Below are 26,758 nucleotides of genomic sequence, written 5' to 3' on the forward strand. Positions count from 1 at the left end.
TGCTCTCTCTCTCTCTCTCTCTCTCTCCTCACCTCCATGACAATCATTTTTAACTCTTTTATCTGTTTCCTTTGTTGTTTACCTATGTATTTCTGAATGGGATATTTCTACTGCTGCATCCTGGCTACACATACCAGGTCATTTGTCCCATGTATTTTATTCTGGGAGATAGCCCTCTTGTCCCCCTTTGACCTCCCACTGGGCCTGACACAGAGCCACCAGCCAGGAGTTCTGTCTGGGGTCATCCTGGGAACTCTTCTGCCTCCCTTCTACACAGAATCCTGGACCCCATATCTTCTCCATTCATGATCTCATCCTCCCCTTTTTTGAAGGTACACATCTTCTGGTACTTTCTTGAAAAAGTGACCATGGAAGATGAATTTGGTGAGAACTTGCATATATAAAAACTTATTTTTCTATCTTCACACTAGATCAACCATTTGGGTGGGTAAAGAATTCTAGATTAGAATTATTTTCTCTCGGCATTTCAGCACTACCGTGCACAGCTTCTAATGTTGCTGCTGAGAAACGGCTGCTATTCCGATGTTAGATATTTTCTATAAAATATAATTTTTCTCTTTCAAGAAGACTTTAGGGAATTTTATTCATCCCCATTTTCATGAAATCTCAAGACATGCCTTGGTGTGGGTCTTGGCTTATTCACTGTGCTGGGCACTTGGTCAAAACTTTTAATTAAGAAAATGCACACACATCAGTTCTAGGAAACTTTTATTATTTCTCTGATAATTCCCTCCTTTCCATTTTTCTCTATAAATGGAGCTCTTCTACCAGAGTAGAGAAGGGATGGCTGCCTGGCTATATGGGTTATGAAGTGCATCAGGGATGTAAGAGCCCTCCACGTAGACTTTGAACAACCTCTCTGTTTTCATGTACCCTCACTTCCTGGATCTTCAATCGGCTTGCTTCTTGGATTTCCCCAATGGAACTTAGCAGAACAGGAAAAGCTCAAACCTGACAGTTAGCCCCCATCCGTTTGCTTTCTATCTCCTAAAATTTTATGAATACCTCTCACCTTATATCCTTTTTTATTCTTTGACTAGTATTTGACTAGGTTAGGTTATTGGGAGGGAAGAGAGATAAATATAAGCACTGAATCCACACTGTTTAACCAGAAGCTTCCTATTTGTTTTCTTAAATAGAATATACTGAACATACTTTGACTTTTCATTGATGATTTACAGTCATTTTGATCGCTGCTCATTATACTGTATTACAATAGCCTCAGAGGTTATTTACAGTGATAAGGGTGTCTACCCATATATCAAAGACCACTCCCCAACCAATTCAGTTTGTTTCCTCTTAGGAACTATAATACACATTTCCAGTGCTGGTTGTCTAAGTTTGGTATTATAACCTTGTTAATATTTTGTAAAAGGTTGCTTTTGTATGGGGTTTGGCTCTCAAAAGGCAATTTTTTACAAAAATATTGACTTGTATGCAACATGAGAAGCTTTATTTGTATATTCAACCCTGGAACTTATAAGGACAAATGGTATCATACATCTCAGCAATTTGTGAATCCAGGTCAATATTCTGCAATTAAATTTCAGACTCTTCACATGGTTCTAAAAACAACCACAGGTAACTGTAAATTCCATCAAATTGGTTATTTAGTACTTTGTATCACACCAAGAAGTTCTCTTAAGTCAGGTGATTATTATTAGTGCATAGCAAACATGGTCATATTTACTTGACCTTTCTAAAAAAAGCTATATTTTCCAGATTTTCCTAAAAATATTTTTTCCCAGAAAATACTTCCAAGTCCTTTCTTAGATTTCAATTCCCATTAGAAACTGAATATTGATGCTCTCTCAGTATAAAGGTCATTGTTAGTTGTTTTAATTAAGGTAGGATATTATCTGAAGGAACTGTTACAATTTTCTGTATATTTGAAGGTAAATCACCATATTTTCTGAACCTGAAATAAGACTTGAGGTAACATGCAATCCCTGACATCTATTATCATAACAAAGCTTGAATATCTAGATTATGTGGTCATATTAAGCACTATGAGGAATTCAGCAGGCTCTAATTTAGTATTAGTATCTGGTAGTATTAGAGGATTTTCTGAGTTTCTTATTACTAAATTTATAACAAGTTTTTAAGAAAGCATTACCATAAAAATACTATTTGGCAACTCTCCAGGTGTATGCAGCATTTTATAAATACCACTGCAAAGTAAGCTCTTGAAGTATTTCATATTCAAAAAATCCTAGTTAAAAAGAGGCATTCCCTCTTGGGTAACAGGGATAACAGGAGTGAACCAGTGCAGAGAGGCCCCTCCCAGAGGGCGTTGTGAGCAGTGACACTGGAGAGTCAGCTCCGGGTGTACCTTCCACCCAAGGATCTAACCATCTTGAACACTCACTCGCTGTTTCATAGTAACTACTACACCTCCTTGTACAGAGAGGGAGACAATGACAAGGTGTGAAAAGGCTCTGCGAACGATAGCAGGAAGCCAAACTGAAATGACGTGTTTTCAGGCTCTCCAGTTAGTGTTTCTTTCTCCAGGGGGTAAGGTCTCAGACAGTTTGAGAGCCCTGGCCAGCCACTTCACGATCAGTACTGAGGAGCGCATCACAGATCTGTGACTAGGCAATAGGCAGGCAGGACAACAAAAGGGGCTCAATGAGCACATGACAGTAGTCTATGTGTGTCCACACAGGTGTCAGCATTTTTGGATTCGAAATTGTCAGTGAGTTATTTAAATGCAACAAAATAGAGCATACGATAAGTGGAAGTTTTTGGCTAGGCAAAGGAACTTAAAAATCCTAGTAAGTATGCTCCCCAACCTACCACTTCCCCACATCCAAACACTCCACAAGCTAGATGATGCTCAAATAATGGCAACTCTGCTCCACAAGGTTGCGGAGCTCAGAACCCCGCTGGAAACCACCAGGCCACTCCTGCAAATAATGGGACCCTGACTGAATGTGCATCTTTGAAAACACTTCCTAATCAGAAGGGGCTTGGTATAACAGCTCTGTGAGCTAATGACCTAAAGAGGAAAAATTTGGTTCCCTGGTATTACCGACTGAATGACAGAAACAGTTTGATTCTTTCTACTCACTTTAAATACAACCTTTTGGAAAACAGAACCTACTGTTTCAATTTGATTTATTTTACAACTGCCCCACCTTTGTGTTTGTTTAATTATCTCGTCTTCTCTTCAGTGAAGTTCGACCAGCCAGTTCTTACCTTCTTCATCATTTAAGAAACCCCCATAAACTCTTGGGGAGCTGGGTGGCGCAGTCGGTTAAGCATCCGACTCTTGATTTCCACTCAGGTCTTGATCTCAGAGTTGTGAGATCAAGTGCTGCATTGGGCTCCATGTGCAGCACGGAGTCTGCTTAAGACTCTCTCTCTCTCTCCCCTCAACACCCCAAGAACAAATAATCCAATCAAAAAATGCGCAGAAGACATGAACAGACATTTCTGCAAAGAAAACATCCAAATGGCCAACAGACACATGAAAAAGTACTCAACATCGCTCGGCATCAGGGAAATCCAAATCAAAACCTCAATGAGATACCACCTCACACCAGTCAGAAGGGCTAAAATTAACAAGTCAGGAAACGACAGATGTTGGCGAGGATGCGGAGAAAGGGGAACCCTCCTACACTGTTGGTGGGAATGCAAGCTGGTGCAGCCACTCTGGAAAACAGCATGGAGGTTCCTCAAAAAGTTGAAAATAGAGCTACCAGACGACCCAGCAATTGCACTACTGGGTATTTACCCCAAAGATACAAATGTGGTAATCCAAAGGGGCACATGCACCCCAATGTTTATAGCAGCAATGTCCACAATAGCCAAACTATGGAAAGAGCCTAGATGTCCATCAACAGATGAATGGATAAAGAAGATGGGGTATATATACACAATGGAATATTATGTGGTCATCAAAAAAAAATCCCATGAAATCTTGCCATTTGCAACGACATGGACAGAACTAGAGGATATTATGCTAAGCGAAATAAGTCAATCAGAGAAAGACAAGTATCATATGATCTCACTGATATGAGGAATTTGAGAAACAAGACAAAGGATCACAGGGGAAGGGAGGGAAAAATGAAACAAGACGAAACCAGAGAGGGAGACATACCATAAGAGACTCCTAATCTCAGGAAACAAATGGAGGGTTGCTGGAGTGGAGGGGGGGTGGGAGGGATGGGGTGGCTGGGTGATGAACATTGGGAAGGGTATGCACTATGGTGAGTGCTGTGAACTGTGTAAGACTGATGAATCACAGACCTGTACCCCTGAAACAAATAATACATTATATGTTAATTTAAAAAAAGACTATCTCCCTCTACCCTTTCCCCCCCTCTAGCCCTCTCTCTAATAAACAGATAAATCTTAAAAAAAAAAAGTCTCATAAACTCCTGAACATCTGGATAAACATTTGAAACTACGCAGGCCTTAGCTCACAAATGTGTATGTATATTTTGATATTCCAGCTCCTGAATATAATAATAAAATAGGACACTATATTCAAATGATTATTCTCCATGCATATCTTTAAATTCAAACTTTTCAATCATCAGGGTCTATTAATCTATTTAATACATCAGTGGGCTGATAGCAAAAGAGAAGAAGATCTCTTTAACTGGACACATATACCTGAATTTGAATACTGCAGCATAAAGAAATGAAAAAATATATCAGAGAATCAGGGAACTTGAGACCCCAACACCAGTTTAATTATTTACCTTCATTAAACTCAATAGGAAAAAAATGTTCAAGTATTAGAACAGTTTAGCTGTACCAATGCTATATAAATTTTTAATAGTTCTTACAAAATTATCCTATTCAAACTTAAAATAGCTTTGTGAGGAGCCAGTGTTGTCTGCTCTCTTGATTTTTTTTTTTTTTTTAAATTTCCCAGCCAGGAGCCATGCCCACAGAGGCCCATTTCCTCCAACAGCAATCCCTGCCAAGAACAGTTCACGGAAGGAGTGAGCTTGAACTGAGCCATGGTGATGATTCGACTTAAAAAAAAAAGTATGAAAACTTCTAGGAGAGTGATGTGATTACAGTGATAAAGCAAAGAACAAAGACAGGGATTTTTATCTGCTTGGTTCACTGATGTACACCCAGTACCTAGAACAGGGACTGGATCATAGTAAGCTGAATCAGTTATCTGTTTAATGAATACGAATGACTTATTCATGTGCCTGAGTGACAAGACCAATCCGAAAGGAGCAAAGGATTCATGTTTGTTGAGAAGGTGGGTAAATAAACCCACCTGAGGGTTTATTTTTCCTTTAAGATATAAGTGACAAGCCATAAAATTCACCCTTGTCAAGAGTGTAATGCAGTGGTTTTTAGTCTACTCACAGGGGTGGTGCTACCATCACCACTAATTCCAGAATGCTTTCATCACCTCAAAAGGAAACCCTGCACCCGTGAGCAGTCATTTCCCACTCTTCCTCACCCCCAGCCCCTGGCAACCAAACCATATTCTGGACATTTTCAACAAATGGAATCATACAATATATGGACTTTTGTGACTGGCTTCTTTGACTTAGCATAATGTTTACAAGATTTATCCATGTTGTACCATGCATTAGTACTTCCTTACTTGTTATGCCTGAATAATATTCCCTTGTGTGGATATATCACATCTTATTTATTCATCAATTGATGGCCTTTTGGGTTGTTTCCACTTCTTTGATAATTATGAATAATGCTACTGTGAACGTCTATGTACCAGTTTTTGCTTAAACATATGTTGGATATCTACCCAGGAGTAGAACACCTGGATCATAAGGTAACTGTACGCTTAACTTTTTGAGGAACTGCCAAAGTGTTTTCTAAAGCAGCTCCGCCATTTTACATTCCTGCCAGAAGTCTGTGAGGGTTTTACTTCTCCACATCCTCATCAGCACTTACTATTGTCCATCGTTCAGATCATAGGCATCCTTGAGCGTGTGAGGTGGTAGCCACACAAGTTTAAAACCAAATGAGAGAGTGACCCAGGACTGAAACAGATCAAAGTGTCACCTTCATTTTTGCTAGTGCTATACCGGAGGAGAGGATCAGCTGAGAATCCAGTAGGCCTGCTAATGCCACACCCTGAGTTGGCTAGACTTACCCACCTGGGGATAGACAACATGGAACAAGAAACCCCCACCAACAACACACACACACTAGGCTGTCACTGTGCAACTTAGAGTGTGGAAAAGTACAGAGAACGTGCTCTTCCTGTAGGAGGTGGATCCCATAAAAGAAGGGGAATAAGAACAACACAGACATACCCAACTCCTTCCCATCAGTTAAGTGGCTCTTCCTTCCCGGAGCAGGAGTGAGGAAGGGGACAGGAAGAAGTAAACAGAGCTAGGAAAGGGCATTTTCCCTGCCCAATAATGATAAAGAGTAATAAAGTAGAGGGAAGTGGGAATGGGAGCATAGCATCTATCTGTTCAGTTTTCCATTGCTGGCCAGCTGATACTTCTTTTCCTAAGCACAATTGAAACCAAAACATTAGTAAGCACTCAAAGTTATTGGTTCGCCTAAAAGGAACTTAATAGAAATACGTTAAAGTTGAAAAGGACTTTTACACTGTCGTATTGATACCTAGTTCACTTATGCAAGAACTAAAACACCAAAAATTAACTCGTTTTTAATAGTTTCATCAACAAAGTCAATCAACAAGTCACCAAAGTTGTTTTATCATATACTGTGTAGGAACTCTAACAAAAGCTATTGCTCTGTCAAATGCAGAACAAAAGTGCTTCCATACTCATTCACTGATACCTGACACCTATTCTTAGGTTGTTTACTTAATTCGTTGACCTCTCCAGTTCCTATCTTTGCTTCACAAGGAAAAGAAGTCCCTTTAACCCACTTTCATCCAATAAAAATAAAAGCCTAAGACACTGGCCTCTCTTGGCAAGAAGTGGGAACTAGGTAGGGGCTTGGTGGTGGTGAAGTGGAAAAACTTTGACAAGCTTCTTCAAAGTGTGGATTCATCATTCTGTTTGAAACTAATTCTTGGCATATTTTAAATGTCTCCACTTAAAGTTAAAGCCAAATAGGCTTGGCGTAATTCTTTTCATCTCTAGTGAATAACAGAGTGTGTGTGCATGTATTTTTGTCTAAACAGTGTGTAATCTTTGCAAGAAAGGTTGCACGCTGGGTTGAAACAGGTTTAATTAACCTAACCATCCTTACATGTTAATTTCCTTCGCTGGTACTCTGTACAAAGATTTTCTTAACATGGAAGGCAATCTGAAGTTTAAAAAAAAAAGTTTTAAAAAATATGTATGTAATGGTAGGAAGAGTGTGGATCTAAATAAACCTTCAGAAAGAAAAACTATCAGTATGTACCAAAAGACTTTAAAGAAAGGGACCAATGCTTTGACCCAGCAAATCCCATTCTCAGAATTAATCCTTAAGCAATTATTAAAGATGGGTTCAAAATGCATCAGGAGGGGCGCCCAGGTGGCTCAGGTGGTTGGGTATCTCACTTTTGACTTCAGCTCAGGCCATGATCTCGGGGTCATGAGATCGAGCCCCGCATCAGCTCTGTGGAGTTTGCTTCAGATTCCCTCTTTCTTCTCCCTCTGCCCCTCCCCATTCTCTCTCTCTCTCTCTCTCTCAAATAAATAAAATCTTTTAAAAAATGTATCAGGAAGGACTTTCCTTACAAATTATTTGTATAGTAAAAGATTGGAAGCAATCTAATGTCTATTGCTATGGGATTTTTAAATAAATTATGGCAAATGAATAGGAAAGAATATTACACATTTTTAGAAATAAAAGTTTAGAAGATTATTTAATACATGTTAAAATGTTCATAATATTGGGCGCCTGGGTGGCTCAGTCATTAAGCGTCTGCCTTCGGCTCAGGTCATGATCTCAAGGTCCTGGGATCGAGTCCCACATCGGGCTCCCTGCTCAGCGGGAAGGCTGCTTCTCCCTCTCCCACTCCCCCTGCTTGTGTTCCTGCTCTCACTGTGTCTCTCTGTCAAATAAATAAATAAAATCTTAAAAAAAATGTTCATAATATTATTAGGTTAAAAAAAATTCTGCTTCAACATACTGTGCACCATGTCATCTTGGTTTTGGGGGTTATATATATAAATACAGACACATAAAAAACAGACTGTTACCATTAACTCATTATATAGGAAGCAATAAGTTTGGGTATACGATCTGTTTGAAGAAAATGAGGCATCAAGAGAAAAGCAATGACCACAAAAACAAAGTGCAATAAACACTTCCTTTGCCACAGCTGAACTACCCTTTGTCTTAAATTCTAGTTGTAACTGATATGAGTTTTGATGTGCCTTATTAGTAAGGCCTCCATCTGGGACCTCAAATGACCTCTGGAGGCCAATTAGCTATTCTGCTTCTAAAAAAAAACAAACAAAAAAAAAAACTGACTGAACTTGTTAGTGAGATGTTCGACTCAGGTTACTGTGGCCTGCAAATGTGGCTCCTTTGCTAAGCCTATAAAGTTCTCGTGCAATCTTCTCTACTCCAAACTCATGATTCAGCACCCGCAGTGCTCAGGGCCCTGGCTCAGCTGACGGAAGCTTTGGTTTGTACAAATGCCAGAAAGCACCGTTCAAGTGCTTGATTTAGCATTTCTGCTCACTTTCCACAGCATCCACTTTTCGGGAGCTTCAACAACCCCCAAGATGCAGCCTGAGGCAAAAACTGACAGAACAATAAGAATAATAACTGGAAGTTCTTAATATGTGGCATAAAATTCAAAGGCTTAAAACACGCATCAAATTACAAATGTGCCCACTGTTAATTGGACAGTTATAAATCCTGAGAAATTCCAGAACCCCCTGGGCAGTATTTACAATGAAGGCCACCCATAAATATTTGGTGAGAAGCTATCACACTGAAAAAACCTAGTTCTCTGTGCTACACAACCCAGCAAGCCCACACATGAAAGGCCCACTTCTGTGCCAATACTCGTTAGCAACGGAGAAAAAAAAAAAACAAAGTTTCCCATTGTATTTTGTTTCCCTGTTTCCTCTCCTGTGCCTGTGGTATCTGCTCCATGGACACAGCTTAGGTTCAGTGGTACTCTGTGGACTTCCTACAAATCAGTCTCTGAATGTAGCCATCCCCAGGATTTTCATCCTGACTGGTAGAGATCACTGTCTCCCTTATCTAAACCCACCTGCTCCTTATTGACACTCCATTAAAAGAATAGTTAATCTCCACTGAAGGTGGGCGCCTGGGTGGCTCAGTTGGTTGAGCGACTGCCTTCGGCTCGGGTCATGATCCTGGAGTCCCAGGATCGAGTCCCGCATCGGGCTCCCTGCTCGGCAGGGAGTCTGCTTCTCCCTCTGATCCTCTTCCCTCTCGTGCTCTCATTCTCTCTCTCTCAAATAAATACATTAAAAAAAAAAAAATCTTAATCTCCACTGAAGGAAATCAAGTACCCAATTAGCTTTCAATGACAATCCATGGTGGCCTTGGGTAAGTTTATCTGCCCCCTCTTTGCCTCAATTTCTTCCTTCCTTTGCACAACAGAAATAATAATATCCATCTCCCAGAACTCTTGTGAAGATTAAGGACAGTGTTCCCTGAATCTCCCTTCCCCCACCTGTCCTCTGCCCTTCTCAGGCACCAAAGTCTCTTGGACTAAACAGCCATTCTAGTCTCATCATTCAGACTCTATGACCATGAGCTGGTGATCTACTACTTGAAGGTATTGCTATGGAGCTGTATAGCTCTTTATACCATTCATTTACAGAAGATACTGTATGTATAACCAAAACAATAAACATTTCTTTATTGACCTGAATATACAGAATCGCTAATGCTATCTCGAACATTTATAAGTTTTAAATAAGTCTCTCCTAAACTTATTTTAAATTTGAAAATAGCACTGTTGCACAAGAGGACAGCTCATTTTATTGAGAGAGACATCAAAACAATGCAGTGTGCAATGAACAATTCTATGGGCAAGCATGTTTATGCTGCAGGATTTCCATATGTTCTTAACTATACCTTAGAGTGCTGTGGCTTCCCATTTTCGTAGTGGATCTCCACGTAATCAGAAGACAGCAAACCACTACAAGGGAAAGAAAATAGAGTGATTTCTGCATCCAAGACACTTAGAGGTTTAAAAATAATCAGCTCAGTAGATGGCTACGAGGGGCGTGTAGACCACAAAGAGCCACCCGCCACGGCAAGCACGAACAAGTTTTCATCAAAAGCCTCGAACGTTCTCCAGTAACAAATCTTTCCTCACTCTGTTCAAAAAAAAAAGACAAAATATAGGCTGAACTCTGTTTATACACACTATGCATCATTTGACTGATAGGTTAATTAATATGAAACAAACAGAAAAGGCAGGTAACAGGAGACAGACCTTATAAAAATCCCAAAATTATGTTCTAAATAACTGGAATCTCAAAAACATAATCACTGAGGAAAAGTATAGAATAAGGGCCAGATAGTAAATATTTTAGGTTTTTCGGGCCACACGGACTCTGCCACGACTACTCAATTCTAGACACAGACACAGGCGATGTAAACAAATGAGCATAGCCATGTTCCAGTAAGACTTCATTTATGGACACTGAAATCTCAATTTCACCTAATCATCCTGTGTCATGACATTTTTTCTTCTTCAATTTCTTCAACCATTTAAAAAATGTAAAAAATATTCTTAGCCTGAGGACTATGCAAAACCAGGTATGCTCGGTTTGGCCTGTGGGCCATAGTTTGCCAACCCCTGGAATAAAATAACAGTTAAAAATAAAGACTTTGAAGTCAGACAAAGTTGGATTTAAAGCCTGGTGCAGCCCCTTATTTGTGCTGTGACCACAGGCCAGTTACCCAACTCTGCCTTTACTTGAGTCAAACGAAGGCGATAGAGAGTATGAATCTTATGGGATGTTGGAGGTTATGTGAAAGCACACACCATGCGTAGCCCAGAACTCAGCCCCAAGTCCATGCTCAGCAATGAGAATGAGGCTGCCACTGCTTTTATTTTAATTCAATTTCTCCAAACACACTTCTCCCTATACAATGTGGGGAATGCAAACTATGTGCCTCGGAAAACAGCAGGCAACTATTAGGGCATCTGGGTTCCTCTTTGGGTTCTGCCACTAGAAATAATGATGACAAATGGTAAGTTCCATGTGCTGAACACTCACTAGGTCCTAAGCGCTGTGCTAGGGACTAGAAAGAGGTTAACTCATTTCACCCTAACGATAAGAAGAGGACAAAAGTAGGTCTTACTATGTATGAGCCAGATGTGGGCCCTTCCTACTCTGACATTTTACTTTCTCTAGCTCTGCCTAAGTGTAGGTTTTCCTGTTAGGAAATCTTGACATTACTGCTTTAACAGAAGTATGGAAGCACTGCAACAGATGCAGCTCTAACATGCCCCAATGAGGAAGACTGGAGGTGCCTTGGAGCCAGTCAACAGAGGGGGAGACCCAGGCGTGCACCAGCATGGTCTCCCGCATGAGCTGAAGGTCAACCTTTACAACACAGAAATGAGGCAGATTCTGGCACCTTGGACAACTTTTTCTATTGAAATTACTAATCAAGCGCGCCTGGGTGGCTCAGTTGTTAAGTGTCTGCCTTCGGCTCAGGTCATGATCCCAGGGTCCTGGGATCGAGCCCCGCATCGGGCTCCCTGTTCAGCGGGGAGTCTGCTTCTCCCTCTCCCACTCCCCCTGCTTGAGTTCTCTCTCTCCCTGTCTCTCTCTCTCTCTGGCAAATAAATAAATAAATAAATAAATAAATAAATAAATAAATAAAATCTTAAAAAAAAAGAAATTACTAATCAAATGTGTATCTACTGATGTTTCTACATTTGAAACTAAATAATGGTACATCTACTCGTTCCCTTTTAAAAATCAAAGTTAATAGTCAAAGTAACAACAGTTCTTAACTCTATGTACTTGAAAATACCTGACAGGGTGCAGAAATTTCTTTCATATCTAGTTCATTAAGTCAGCGACTAGCATTGTGAATATACATAAACAGGGCTGTTGATGGTAACATTTCTCTGAGGAACGTTTCCATAACACCAAGGCAGAGAGAGGTTTCACTACCTTCTACTTACCTCTTTCTACAGGTAATTCATTATTTTCAAAATTCTCAACCACACAATCACTGGAGCATGTCTAAGAGTTGAAAACAAATTTATTTGCTTGTGATGACAAGGGCATATAATAGCATTCTAATCATTAATCACCAAATCTGATAAAGGTCACTGTAGGATGGAATTTCAAAGCAAGGTGGAAGAGACAGTAAGAACTGGAGTAAGGAAATTCTCTTGAACACCCTCACTCTGCACCTTCATGGTGAATCTGTACCACTGAGGAAGTGAAAAGAACATGAATTATCTAGAGTCAGACTGAATGTGATTTTACTCAAATATGAAGAACAAGGGTAAACACCTTGAAGATGCTGAACTCTGAGAGCAGGAGAACGGTAAGACTATTAAAACATGGCAAGTGAGCCAAGAATCAAACCAATGAAGGGAGCTGTGGCAGAAATGATGCTATGCGGCCACCATATCCCATTTCACTTTCCCCTTCCTAGCACAGTGAGGCCACATTTCAAACCTTCTCTAGCAGTGAGGTTAAGGCTGAGAGATTGAATTATGGCTCATAAGATATGGTGGGAAGTGATGTCTACCCCTCTAGTGTGGTTATTATACTCCATGCATGATTATCCAAGCTCTCTCTTCCATGGCAACTCTGGAAGCCCCGTGCCCCAGATGGCATGGATACAAGATGGGTGCAGCCTAAGTTCTTACATCATGATCTGGAGAAGAGCTTCCCAGGAAAACCACTCAACTTGTATTGGACCATAAGGTGGGTAAGAGATAAAACTCTATAGTGTTAAAGCTCAGATTTCATCTTTATTACAGAAACATGGTTTCAACTATCCTAATTCCAAGATTTATCACAAAGAAAAATTTAGAAATGTAATGTTCAAAGAATTTCAGAATCATCAGTAAATGTACAAAGAAAGCTGCTACAAGATCTAAGCATTGGAAATTGACACAAAGAGAGAAATATGCCTTGGGGAGATTTTTCCTATATAAATATATATATATTTGTTGGAGTCCTCAAGTTTGAGATTTCTGTGTCTAACGAAAGTAGGCCCATGAATAGCCAAGTGATCAAAACTCCCAAAGGTTTATATCTTCCACTTAGGCTCATTATGGAGAAGCCAAGCACCCTAGGAACTGGGAAAAGTTACTTACTAGGAATCCCTTCTGCCCAAAAATCTTATTAACCAAAAAGGGTGGATGACTCCTAGGGTTTTGTTTTGTTTTGTTTTTAAAGATTTTATTTATTTATTTGACAGAGAGAGACACAGCGAGAGAGGGAACACAAGCAGGGGGAGTGGGAGAGGGAGAAGCAGGCTTCCTGCTGAGCAGGGAGCCCGATGTGGGACTCGATCCCAGGACCCTGGGACCATGACCTGAGCCGAAGGCAGACGCTTAACGACTGAGCCACCCAGGCGCCCCCGTTTTGTTTTTTTTAAATAACTTGAATCCCTTACTTTAAAGAAAGAAATTCCTTGCTAGGAAAGACAAATGCTGGAGCACAAGAAAACCATCTGGTCTACATGAGTTCAAAGTCATTTACTTCCTTATAAAAAACAGTCAAACTATCAGTCTCTAGAAGCCCAGGTCTGAAATCTACATTCACTGAAACTGAACAACACTGAAATGTGTCGAATCCTCACAGTTTATACCCCTGATTAAAAAATTGTGTGGGTTGCTAGGAGCAGAATGAACTCTTCAAAAAGAACCTAGAGGCCAACAGGGCATTCCTTCATCAGTAGATCTAGGGAAAAGTCGAGAAGAATAGTAGCAAGCACCAAGGCTTACCAACTGGATGGTCATCTAATTTATCATCCAAATCAGGACATTTTGGGGAGTGCAAAGAGGCACATTAATAATTATGCCAGGACAACAGATGTAAACCAAGAAGGTCTGGGACATATGATTACCCTACCTCAAAGTCAAATTTTAGGTACGTACATCAAGTTCTATGTGGAAAGTCACGCTAGTCTGTGAAATGAAAAGTATCCTAAAGCTGAGATGCTACTAAGCAAGCAGTCTGTGAGTATGTCTCCTTTTCCAGTTGCTTTTGGCCTCTGTGATTATGTTTATATGGCCACCATTTTAGGACAACCTTGGGCAGTGTCCTTGGGTTCTCTCTCTGAGTGCCTAACATCAGGAGGTAGATAGTGGGAGACAAGTCAGCAGTCAGAGATGTGGAAGCCAGGAAGCTATAAATCCACATTCACTGCAGTACACTGGACTTGTCAGGTCTCGACCAGCCATGCTTCTTGTCACGCGAGGTCCTCCTTCTTAAGTGAACAGTAGCACAAATATTTTAATTCAGTCCTCAGTAGTAAAACAGTAAAACCCTTAAGTTACTTCCATATGTGTTCAAAACTGGGATTAGAACAGAAGTCAACATTTATGTGAACAAAGAGTAAAAAATTGTGTGTAGAAAAACAAGACTGCCACTAATGTCTACTTTCATAATGTATATTCACTCATCTGATTATTTTCTGTTTGACAGGGCTTAGCTTCTCAATATTGCAAGCCCTGATCATGCCCAGTGGCCCCTGACAGATTTACCCAAGAAGTCTCCTGCTGCCCTCTCCACCAGGTCTCATTCATTCATTTAATAACAAACACTGGTCACTATGGAGATGAGCAACTTCATGGGGCTTTGAGCATAATAGCATTGTACAATGAAGCACCATGCCTGTTCCCTTTTTACACTTGAAGGTTCTCTTTTCTCCTTTTATACACATACATATTTTTAATTCATCAAATAATTACTATAACTTGTAATGAAGAGAGACATAGAATTTAAACTCAGTACATTCCTACGAGCATAAGTTTGTAACCTTATAATTATCCTCTGTCCTTATGTTGCTTTCCTTTTTTGAAAACAATAGGCTTAAAAGTCAAATGATTTTTCAATAGCCACTTTTCTCAGGGTTGAGGAAAAAAATTAATCATCCCACCTAAAATAATTTTTATATCCAAAGTGTTTCAGCTAGAAAATATATAATCCTTTGAATGTAAACAATACAGTAAGACTTTTAAGCTGTGCTAAAGGATTGTAGGCATGAAGAGGTTGGAATTTCAAAGAGTAGAAATGATATGTTAAGTGGGTAAAAGTAATTACAGATTGAATAGAAGCTTTGTGTTAAGTCAAACAAAGACAGCCTGCTAGGCGAGGGCTGGGAATGTGGGCATATTTCATAGGAGGAGAGCTGCAGGTGGAGAACACTCCTAGCAGAAGCAGGATGTAGGGTGTAAACCTCTTTGAGTGTCACAACAGGAATTTAATGAGTTCCTAAATCACTTAAGAGGTTGCGGCCAAAATTTTAAGGTGGAGGAGCTCTTGCATCTCATAGGTGATGGCCCTATGCACCATAATAGTAACACCCTAGTCTAATATAACAGGGAACACAGGCAGGGCTGCAAGTTAATAGACAGGGAAGTAGACAAAGGAGGAGCTAGAAGAGAAAGGAGGAATGAACTTGAGATGTAAAAGCTGATGACCACCACCCAACCTGGCTTCATCAGCCAATGAGGGTAGTCAATTAAGAGTTCCCTTCTGAGGAGGTGGTATCAACAGAGATCTTTAACTAAATAAAAATGAAAGATGTTCAATTTTTCCTCCTTGGCTTGAAGTCATACCGTATGAAGTGGCTGCCAATATTTCTGCAAGTATACACCAGTAATTCTGAGATTCCTCCGTAACAGAGTCCCAGGTAGTCTCACATATGTGGTTTACCCACATACATCGTCAAACAAAAAAGATTTTTAAACACAGGGAAAATGGAATCCAAATAAAAACACCATACCTTTTGAACACAATTACACATACCTGAAATGCTTTGATGCACAAATTTAAGCTAGTAATGAATATTGTAATGTGTTGAATATTGCCAATGCGGGTTCTCTTCCGACATTCCCAACATTTCTTTTTTACAGCTATTAAACACACAGCAAAATCGTAGAGAATGGATATGGACCTGTGATCCACCTTGCCTTCCTATAACCTTGTCCAGGACAGACAGCTCTCCTCCAAGTCCAATTCTTGCCATGTCCTAGGATAAGAACTCCCTGCTTCTTCCATTTTTCAGTTTATCAGAAAAACTGCACATATGTTTACAAAGTGTTCCATTCTTTCCAAGTATGCATGAAATGGTCAAAAGAATAATAAAGAAACTAATGGAAAATCTAACAGAAATAATAAGCATTAAATAAGGTAGCTGGTTACAAGATAAATATGCAAAAAAAAGACCAAAACAAAACATTTTTATGTGCACCAGCAAAAACCACCTAGAAATAGTTTAGGGGAGAAGTTTCTACCAATAATGACAAAAACAGAAAGGAATTTCATATATATACATATGCATAGATGTACATATACCCTATAACTTTAATATTAATTCCAAGCAAGATCCAGCAAATTTTTATTAATTGACAAAATTATTCCAAAGTTCATCTTAAAGAACAAATGCTTATGTCTACCCAAACATTTTTCTTAAAAAAGGAGTTGCAATAGGATATTGCTATTAATTTATATTACTATTATAGTTATAATAACCAAGATACAGAGCACAACCTGATTAGACAAATGGCCCAAAGGGGAGAACAGAAAAGAAAAGACACGAAAAGAACAGAAAAGAAATTCACGTTCATATCAAAAACTTTATGAAAATAATGGCATTTTAAATTGGTAAGAAAGAGAATAAAGAATAAATATGTACAGGACAAGTGACTTAACATTTTGGGAAGTTTAGATCCCTAATCATATCTTACACCAAACTAAAAATATATACATTAAAGATTTATATTTTTTAAAATAAAGCTATAAAAATACAGCCGAATGTTAGGAACAAGATGCCTTTTTAAGCACGATATTAAGCCCAGAAATTATAAAAAACAAGAGATACGACTATAAAAAAATTTTAAACTTCCACGAGTTAAGAAATATGATACACAAAATTTCAAGAGAAACTAAGAAAAAACATTTGCAAAATATATGAAAAACAAAGGGTTGCCATCCTTAACATAAGGAGCCAAAATTAAAACCAAGTAAAAACAGATAAACAATTCCATAGAAAATGGGCAAAGGATGTGGGCAGGCAATTAGCAAAACAGAACGCGCAAAATGCAGTTCACGGAAAAAGAAAACAAGAAATACTAATGGTCTTCAATTATATACAAATGCACAACTGCACTAGTATAAAAGACCTGTAAATTAAAACAACCATGAGAGACCAATTTTTCCCATCGGTTTAGCAAGTAAAAATGAGTAATAACAGCCAGAGCTGGCAAAAGTCAGAAAAACGAGCACTCCACACATTACTGCTGGGAATGTGTATTAGTGCGTCTTGCTGAGGACAATTTGGCAACAGCTATCATATTCACCTTTTAAATCCACAAGTTTTTATAATCTCCTAAACGCTACTCATAAAGGTCTCCTGAGGAAATAACCAGGCGAGAGCGCGCGCGCACACACACACACGCATGCACACATAGGCGCGCGCGCGCGCACACATACACACAGGATGAGTTCCTGAAGATGATGGAGGTATGAGTTGGGTTTTTTTGGTTTCTTTTGTTTTTTGTTTTTTTAAAGATTTTGTTTATTTGACAGAAAGACACAGGGAGAGAGGGAACACAAGCAGGGGGAGTGGCAGGCAGAGGGAGAAGCAGGATCCCCGCGGAGCGGGGAGCCCGATGCGGGGCTGGATCCCAAGACTCTGGGATCATGACCTGAGCCGAAGGCAGACGCCTAACAACTGAGCCCCGCAGGCGCCCCGGTTTTTTTTTTTTAATACGTGGTTTTACAGACAATTGGAAAGATGTTTACAACATTGTTCAGTGAAAAAAGCAAATGAGAGAATATTATGTTTGGTAACTTTTTAAAAGTATGTTTACATTACTGAAAGAAAAAAAAATCTGCAAAGATAGACACTCAAATATAACAGCGAGCTAATGTTTTCTGTGGAACTTTCAACGGTTTTTATTTTCTTTCTTTGGCCACCCCTGAATTCCTAAAGTTCTTACGATGACTATATACTACCTTTTAAGATAAGAAGCCACAATACAAGCTGTATTTTTTTTTTTAAAAGAGGAGGAACACAGTGCCTTTAGGAAGAAATTAATGAAGGGCTAATTTTAGACCCGTGACAGGAAAGGAATTGCTGCTCCTGGCAAGGCCACCAGCAATCATGCGAGATCAGTGGCCAGGCTATCTGCCTCTCTCCCCCACAACCCGCCGCTGCTCCCGCCGTTCCCTGAACACCCGGAGGTTGTTTGGCTAGATGGAGTGCGTGAGGACTCAAGGAGAATCAAACCTAGTTCATATCCTCGAGGTGCCTCTCATCTCATACCTAAAATAAGACAAGGCCTCATGTTGCCTAGGATGAATAACAAAGCATCAAGCTGCCCCCCAAAAGGAAATTCATCTCAACAAGGATGATCAGGAACTTTTCAATAAGAAAGCAAGACCATTTGCAACGACGTGGATGGAACTGGAGGGTATTATGCTGAGCGAAATAAGTCAATCAGAGAAAGACATGTATCATATGACCTCACTGATAGGAAGAATTCTTAATCTCAGGAAACAAACTGAGGGTTGCTGGAGCGGTGGGGGGTGGGAGGGATGGGGTGGCTGGGTGATGGACATTGGGGAGGGTATGTGCTATGGTGAGCGCTGTGAATTGTGTAAGACTGTTGAATCACAGACCTGTACCTCTGAAACAAATAATACATTATGTGTTAAAAAAAAAAAAGAAGAAGGTAGCAGGAAGGGGAAAATGAAGGGGTGGAAATCGGAGGGGGAGACGAACCATGAGAGACTATGGACTCTGAGAAACAACTGAGGGTTCTAGAGGGGAGGGGGGTGGGGGGATGGGTTAAACCAGTGATGGGTATTAAAGAGGGCACGTACTGAATGGAGCACTGGGTGTTATACACAAACAATGAATCATGGAACACCACATCAGAAACTAATGGTGTAATGTATGGTGATTAACATAACATAATTAAAAAAAAAAAAAAGAAAGCAAGGCCAAGGCAGCTTCGTGACCAAACACGGTCAGGGAAACAGAGGCGGGGAAAGAGCAGGTCATACAGAAAGAGGGACCAGGCGGTGCAAGCAGGGAGGTATATTCCGCTAAAAGTCCAGCAGGGCCAGGGCATCAGGCATGGTGGTGGTGCTGTTACAAAGGCAGATTTGGGCCCAGGTAGGACACAGGGTGCAGCAAAGAGCTATAAAGAAGGGTGCGCTAGAATCAGGAACTCAGAACCTGGGAGGCCAAACTCGGTTTTCTGTCAGAGCAGAAAGCATGCAGTACATCCTGTGTCCTCAGAAGCTGCAGAGACTGTAAGGCCTGGGAAGGGCTGAACACAGATAAGGTTCTTTTATTGGGTCAATTAGAGCCATCTGCAAAGTAATTAATGTTAGCAGCAGGAGAGAACAGCAAGAGCCCAGCAGAAACACTAAGAAAAGGCCTTCCACAGATGAAAACCTGTAGCCTTAACTTTCCTTCACTCATTCAATTAACTGGCTGGAGAGGGAGAAAAAAACAGTGGAGGGACAAATGATTAACAAAGTCTATGTAATTTTTACCTAAATGTTTTCATTTCTTTAAATGGTTTTACTGTAAATTATAGATATTTGTCCTAACATCTGCTATGCAAATGCTACTGTGAACTCTGCAATTTTATGTTCTTTTAATAGTTCAAGGAGAGTAAGATTTTTGTAGAAGAACCACAGTGATCTTTTGTATGGTTTCTTCTTCTCTTTCTGCTCTACCTGGGAGGAGTCTAACCCTTTGTCTGGCTGGTGCTCCCCCAACCTGAGGCTGGAGGGTGTCTGCTGGCTAAACTGAGCCCCAAGGCCACAGAGCAGGTCTCATGGGACAGAATGACCACAGGGCTGCGCAGCCATATGAAGGAAAAGGCATTTGAAACTGTCATCCTAGATTTCTCTGTACTAAACAGGAAACAACATTCTATGCAATGGATCCTTCATACATAAAACAGGGGAGGATGTTTAGCGATCATAACCACAGTCCTTCCTAAATAGTACAGGCTTTTAAGACACTATCACAAGGGCACCCCCCCCGTGGGTCCCCTCCCTCCTTGGGAGCTTTGTACCATCACTTTGCTATCGCTCAATAAACCTTGCTTTTGCTGCCCCCCCAAAAAGAAGAAAGAAATTATCACAATGTAGCACCTACGAACATACTTCTGCCATGACATCAAACCAAGATGGCAGACAAGAACACAGAATAGCAACAAGAAGAGGAGGAAAATGAGAACTTTTTAAGGATTTCTTCAAGTACAAAATTACTATTATACAAAATAGCACCCATTTTTTAAATTACCACTTATAAAAATGATCTTCAAATTCATCCCATACTTCATGGCATCAAAAAATGATCCACTGGGCCTTTGTTAAAAAAAAAAAAAAAACATGAATTCCTGAAGCCCAACTAATTGCTCTAGCCAGAGAATTTTTCATACTTCCAAATTATGTACCATTTCAACATAATAGCAAGATAACGGGCCTCTGAAGAGTACAGAATTTATCGGAAAAACTATTTGTAGCTCCTGTGGAAAGGGGATTCCTTCCAACTGGTGTGGACTTTCAGATTCAGTGTAGGTCACTGTAGTGCTACCCTGGCCTTTTTTACTTTGCACACGGTTATATCCTCAGTTATGAAAGAATGCCTGAACTAAACAAGTGCCCAGATGTATTTGTTGTAGAACGAATTAATGTCAATGAATGAACAAATGGGCAAACAGGAACCCAGAGATCCAATTCCTGGCCTGACTGACACTGATTGTCTCTGAGACCTTGGAGAAGGCCCTAATATTGTGGAATGGTAATATTGCAGAACAGTATTAGGTAAGTTTTCTTACAAAAAACATGAATGTTGGGTTATAGGATCTCTAAGGATACTTCCAAATTTAAAATAGTGAGTGTGAGTATGACTACCATCATCCCCTACCCTAAAAATATACCTGTGCTAAGCTGGGAGTTGGGGATCATTAACACACCCATCTCATCTAGTCAGTACACGCTTGGTGAAATAAACAACGGCCATGTACTGGGATGACTTCAGCTAACATTTTCAAGAATGGTGCTAAAAGAAAAGTTCCATCCATATTCCATACATACTGTAGAAAGCCTCTTTACAGTTTTTTTCTAATTCTACATGTTTCTATGTACCTCATCCAAAAAAGAACAAACACCTCAATTTCCATGATGTAAAGTGATAAACTTCTCTACAGATTAGATTAATAATAAACAAAAAACTTTTACATAGAAACTAATCTAAGAGCTAATATTTAAGAACTGCTGAAGCGATATCTGTGTTAACACCAACCTATTTAAGTGGTATGCTAAAAATCAGATAACAATTACAAAACCATTACTTGATTGTAACTAAAAATAATTCAAAAACTTAAAGTCATACTAACATGCTTTATCGTAAAGATACTGAAAACCAAAGATAACAGGGAAAAATAAGTATCCTGCTTGAGTAGCTTTTGATAAGCAAATTTGATGGCATTTCATGTCACTTTGAAGGATATGTATAAAATAATGATCACAGGTGAATAATCTATTCCAGTCTAACTATACAGTCTGGACATTTTGCATAAAGCTAAAACTGAATTTTTATCTCTTAAAAGCTATTAAATCATCAACTCTTGACACTTGATTCTCTAAATTTATGTCTTAAAAGTCACTTTAAATAATTTATAGGCAGACATATTCTTTCTATCTTAATGTATATAATGTGTCAGTGCCAAAATCAAATCAGTGGTACAAAAAAGCAAAACAACAGATATCTGAAACAACAGAGTTTTAAAACAATTTCTATAAATGGGCTTTTCCTCTAGCCAGACAACTTTCATTAAATTGTCTTAAAATGTTAAGTCCATGTAGACGACCTTACTTTCACAATTAAAGTACCTCTCAGTGTTTGGATCAAAAGCAAAACTTTTGTTAAGATTCTAGAAGCAGCCAAATCCCAGAGAGACTGACACAGAAAAAAGGAGAAACTATGCTATTTAGGTCCTTTCAGAGAAGCTATATTTAGTTTAATCTTAAAACCAGACATTTTTAGAACCTTGTGAAAATTCAAACAATTAACGGTAATCCATAGTGGCAAATTCACAACGTATCAATAGTAAGTTCTAGAATCATGAGTTGGAAATGATAGGGAAGGAGAAAGATCCTAAATGAACTGATTCACACCCAGGTTGGGTAACTCACAATAGGGGTAGAAAATGGAGTGGACTACATTCAGAGAAAAATCCAGAAGCTACTACTCTGGGAGAGTCAAACTCTGTGCCAACAGAATATTCAGGAGTTGAAATGCATAGAGTCCAGAGATCACACCAGCATGTGAACACCAGATAAGCAAAGGAAACTCTCCAAACTACCATCCCAGAGAAATGACAGGTGCCATGTTGTATCCACAGTTTTTTTTATATTATCGCTTACACAGAAGAGGTATCCTAACAAAGTTCTGTCAATGATGAGTCCACAAGCCAGGAACTCTGGAAGAAATAAAAGACAAGACAAGATGGTACATCACACTCCAGTCTGAAGAATCCACAGGAACTGAGGGTCCTACAAGCAGACCTCAGCCCCAGGTAAGGAAGGTGAGGCCTGAGACAATACATGGCAGCAAGAAAACTGAGAGTCAGGCTACTTTCTGTCTCTATCTTTAGGTAAGTATCCATGAAGTCAAAAGCCAATCCCAGGCAGTCTGCCCATGAAGAGTGGGAATGTATGGCTGAAAGAAGAAAGGGGGTGCCTGGGTGGCTCAGTCGATTAGACGTCGGGACTCTTGATTTCGTTTCAGGTCATGATCTCAGGGTCGTGAGATGGAGCCCCCAGTCAGGCTCCATACTGGGTATGGAGTCTGCTTAAGATCCTCCCTCTGCCCTTCCCCAATGCCACCCCCCAAACTGCTGCTCGCATTCTCTGCCTCTCAGAGAGGAAGGAAGGGAGGGAGGGAGGGAGGGAGGGAGAAAAGAATGAAGGAAGGAAGATGAGAAGAGATGTGATAGTAAGATTACCCTAAAAGCACACCTCTTTACTATTTCAACTGCTACCTGGAGCTTTATGAAAGGCGTGTGTGTGTGTGTGTGTGTGTGTGTGTGTGTGTGTGTGTGTGTGTTTGTGTATGCATAATTTCTTGATGGGCTCTCTATGACAAATTGTAAGACATGGAAATGCTACTAGTATGTATCCTCAAGGACCAGGAGTCAATGAGGTAAAGAGAAGTCGTGTGTTCTCTAGTTGAGGGACCAATATAGGAAATTTCTAATCATTACTTAGACCATCAGACAAAGGTATGGGGGGTGTCAGTCCACTGAATATTTTCATTGTATATGTTTGAAATCTTCATTTTACTCTATTTCTAATTTCAGTAAGTCAGCATGAACAGCTGAACCCTTTCCATACTATTCCTACTTACCATCTTACACAGCTTTCTTTTTTTTATGGAATACAAGGAATAAACCTGCATCTGCATTTTCTTCTGAAAATTCTATTGTCATTACTTATTGCTAATTTTTTGGGTTTGTCTTTGGTCTTGTTTTCTGGTAAACAAACAAACAAAAAACAACTCCCAAATCTCCTACACAAGCTTAGACACTAGGAATGTTCTGTTTTTCAACCTGCATGCTGAGTATGTATGAATGTCCATTTCATTATTATTCCTTGAACTGTAAAAACATGTTTCCACTCTTTTATGTATGATATTTCATAATTTTAATAAATTAGAGGAAAAGGAATCCAAAATATCTGTCAATAGAAATAGAAGAGCCCAGTCCAATTCTGACATTAAAAATTTTGAATATGAGACAAATGGAGCCAGAAATAACCAAGGAAAAGGCATCTGGAATTAGAAAGCTCTCACTACCAAGACCAGAGGGGAAAAAAGTCTAAAGAACATGTGGGAAGTGAAAAGCACAGAGAGAACAAAAGGCAACTTTCTCCTCCCCTAAAAATAGCAGGCTTATTAGGCCATTTTTAGACTCCAGTGTTTGTGTAGGAGTCCATTTCTATTAAGAGTAAAACTTAGAAAGGGGAAAAAAATGTTCTTGGAGAACCCCAAAGTACGGAAAAGAAAAGTTCAGAAATATAATAAACCATAATAGAGCAGACAGGATTTAAACTATCTATGACTTTATTACCAAAATATTTAACCTTTGAACTAGACAGCTAATGGAACAGAAGATTAAAGGCATGAGACAAACAAAACCCTCCCATGCACTGATTTTCTGTGGAGCTACATAAGGACAGAGAAGGATGTGTGTGGCACAAGGTTGAGTAGACCCCACAGGGAGCTGCCATGGCCGGTAACTGGTTTCAAAGAACATGGTAAGTGATACCATCCCATGCCCTTCACTGGAATAATCTACAAATTTAAATCTGATTTAAAAAAAAACAAACAAACAAATACTGGCTTTCAATCACCAAAACTACCATGGCTGGGAAAAAAATCAATCTCAGTTGTTTTGATAGTTATTTTAAAACATATTTCTCAATTCACAATGAATTTCTGAATTCTGAATTAATAATGCCAACAAACATCTTCCCTTTCTCACTCCCACCTTCTCCTACAGTTCAAGAAATTTATTTGCACACAGGAAGGCGGAATTCATGAGCAATAACACCAACAGTGGATCCAAGGAAAAGCAAGATCAGTGTCACACTGTACCAAAGTACACTCATATTATAAAGCCACTTGTAGACATTTTTTTGCTCAACAAGATAAAATCTTTTTCAGAGTTCTTATTTTTTCATCAAAGAAAATACATTACAGTGCTAGAATATTCAGAACATCTAATAATCCTGAAATAGGTTATTCTGCATGCTCAGAGGGTCAGATCATTATTATAAATTGCTCAATTTTTATGCACAATTTTAAAAATTCTGAGGCCATGTAATGGCATTTAGCCTTTCAGATGACTAATAATATCTAAAACCAGAGGATATTTTTGAGATGACTAATAATTTGAATACACACACTACACTACAATCCAAAATCAGAAAGGATGAGTGAAGTAATAGCACAATGAGGCTTTTTCCTTTTTTCTGTGCCTTACACCTGGTAATCCTATAATTCTTAACTAAAAAATAATTTTAGTTTGCTTATTCTTTAAGAAGATATTAAAGAGACCGTTTTAAAAATGAAAGATAATTCTAATTTTTTAATCCCATAACCTCAGATAACAAGCACATGGATATCAGTTCTCTTTCGCTCTTTATCTGCATTCTAGGCATTGGATTATTTTTTAGAATTGCCCAAATTTTACCACAGGTGTCACTGAAGCAGTGATCCAAACAGCCCAACCCCAGTCATCTCTACCTAGCATTGGATAACTCAGTGAAGGTTCCTAGTTAATAGATCCTCGTTGTTACTGACTCATCCATTCTACAAATCCAAGGCCATGATAACAATACCTAAGAGAAATGCATACTGGTCAAAATACTTCCAAGAACTGAAAATGTTTCCCTCCCTCTCATTTTCTATCTTAAGCCTGTCAATTGTTTTTTTCCCATGTCCTGTTCCTTACCCAGATTATAAACCCCTCATACACAGCAACAGAAGAATAAAGAAATAGGGAACAAAAAACTACCCCACGTTCCCTACAATGAGAAATGGTCTTAATTTCAAGTTACCAAAAACCATGAAGCTAAATACTGAAAACTCTGAGCCAACACATATCTCCCCAGAATCTGAACTGGTAAAAGGACCATTCAGATGTGAAGTAAAGGAGGCAAAGGAAGGTAACAGGGCAAACTTCTGTTCAACACATAGAGCTCCCAGGAGCTCTGCAATGAGCTCCACTGACCCTCTCATGCCCCCAGTAAGATGGCCTCTCCCCAGGAGAGGAACAGACTGTGAAGAGTGAACAGGGCAACAAACCTAAACAAACTGTGGGGTCCTGGGCTCACTGCTCCCTCCCTGTTGCCACTCCCTCACCTCCTACACAATGCTTCAGCAAATAGCTGGTCCCAGGCATGGAGTCATCATAACCAAAAAGAAAAGAACAGGGGACTAGAGTGTAGAAATGAAAGAAGAAAAGAAAGAAGGAAAGTACCAAAGCCAGGGGAGATGAAGGACATACATCACAAGGAAACAGAGGAAATGCTCAGATAAATACTTCCCTATGACCTCAAAGAAATTATAGACATGACCTCTTTTTTAAAAGCTCAAAGAAACATCATAAAAGAATATGAATAAGATACGAAAAATAGAATAAGATAAAAAGGAACCTGGCAAACTCAGGAGGAAAAAAATGAAATAAAAAGTAAGTGTTCTAAAGATGCAAATCAAGTTGGAAACAGAAAAAGAAAAAACACAGGAATCAATAATAAAAGTTTATAGAGATGACAGATATAGATCACCTATACACATTGTTATTATTCCTGAAGAAGAAAATAAATAACAAGGAAGAGAAAAAAATAGACAGAAATGGAACATAAATTTCCTAAAATCAAAGAAAGCCTTGAATTTGGAGCTCAAACAAATCATGTTCCTGGAAAACTTTATAAAGCACCATTAATACTGAATAGTGTAATTAATCTTGGGGAAGTTACTGATATGGAAAAATCATATAATCATGGTAAGCCAGAAGAAGCAATCTCTCTAAAGAGAGAAAACGAGATTGCCTCTGACTCATCCACAGCAATTCTCAATGTCC

General features: G+C 39.3%; 1 protein-coding gene across 1 annotated transcript in view; it reads right to left on the reverse strand.

Annotated features, from left to right (window-relative positions):
* Nucleotides 1-26,758, reverse strand: part of ADAM23 (ADAM metallopeptidase domain 23) — a 165,454-nt gene that overhangs the window by 69,504 nt on the left and 69,192 nt on the right. The window contains exon 4 of the mRNA XM_028112217.1: nt 10,000-10,063. Within this exon, the coding sequence (XP_027968018.1) occupies nt 10,000-10,063 (64 nt within the window). The remainder of the gene's footprint in view (nt 1-9,999; nt 10,064-26,758) is intronic.

The sequence above is a fragment of the Eumetopias jubatus genome, unplaced genomic scaffold (assembly GCF_037043125.1).
Source record: "Eumetopias jubatus isolate StellerSeaLion01/CBP00866 unplaced genomic scaffold, mEumJub1_p1.0 scaffold_3, whole genome shotgun sequence".
NCBI lineage: Eukaryota > Metazoa > Chordata > Mammalia > Carnivora > Otariidae > Eumetopias > Eumetopias jubatus.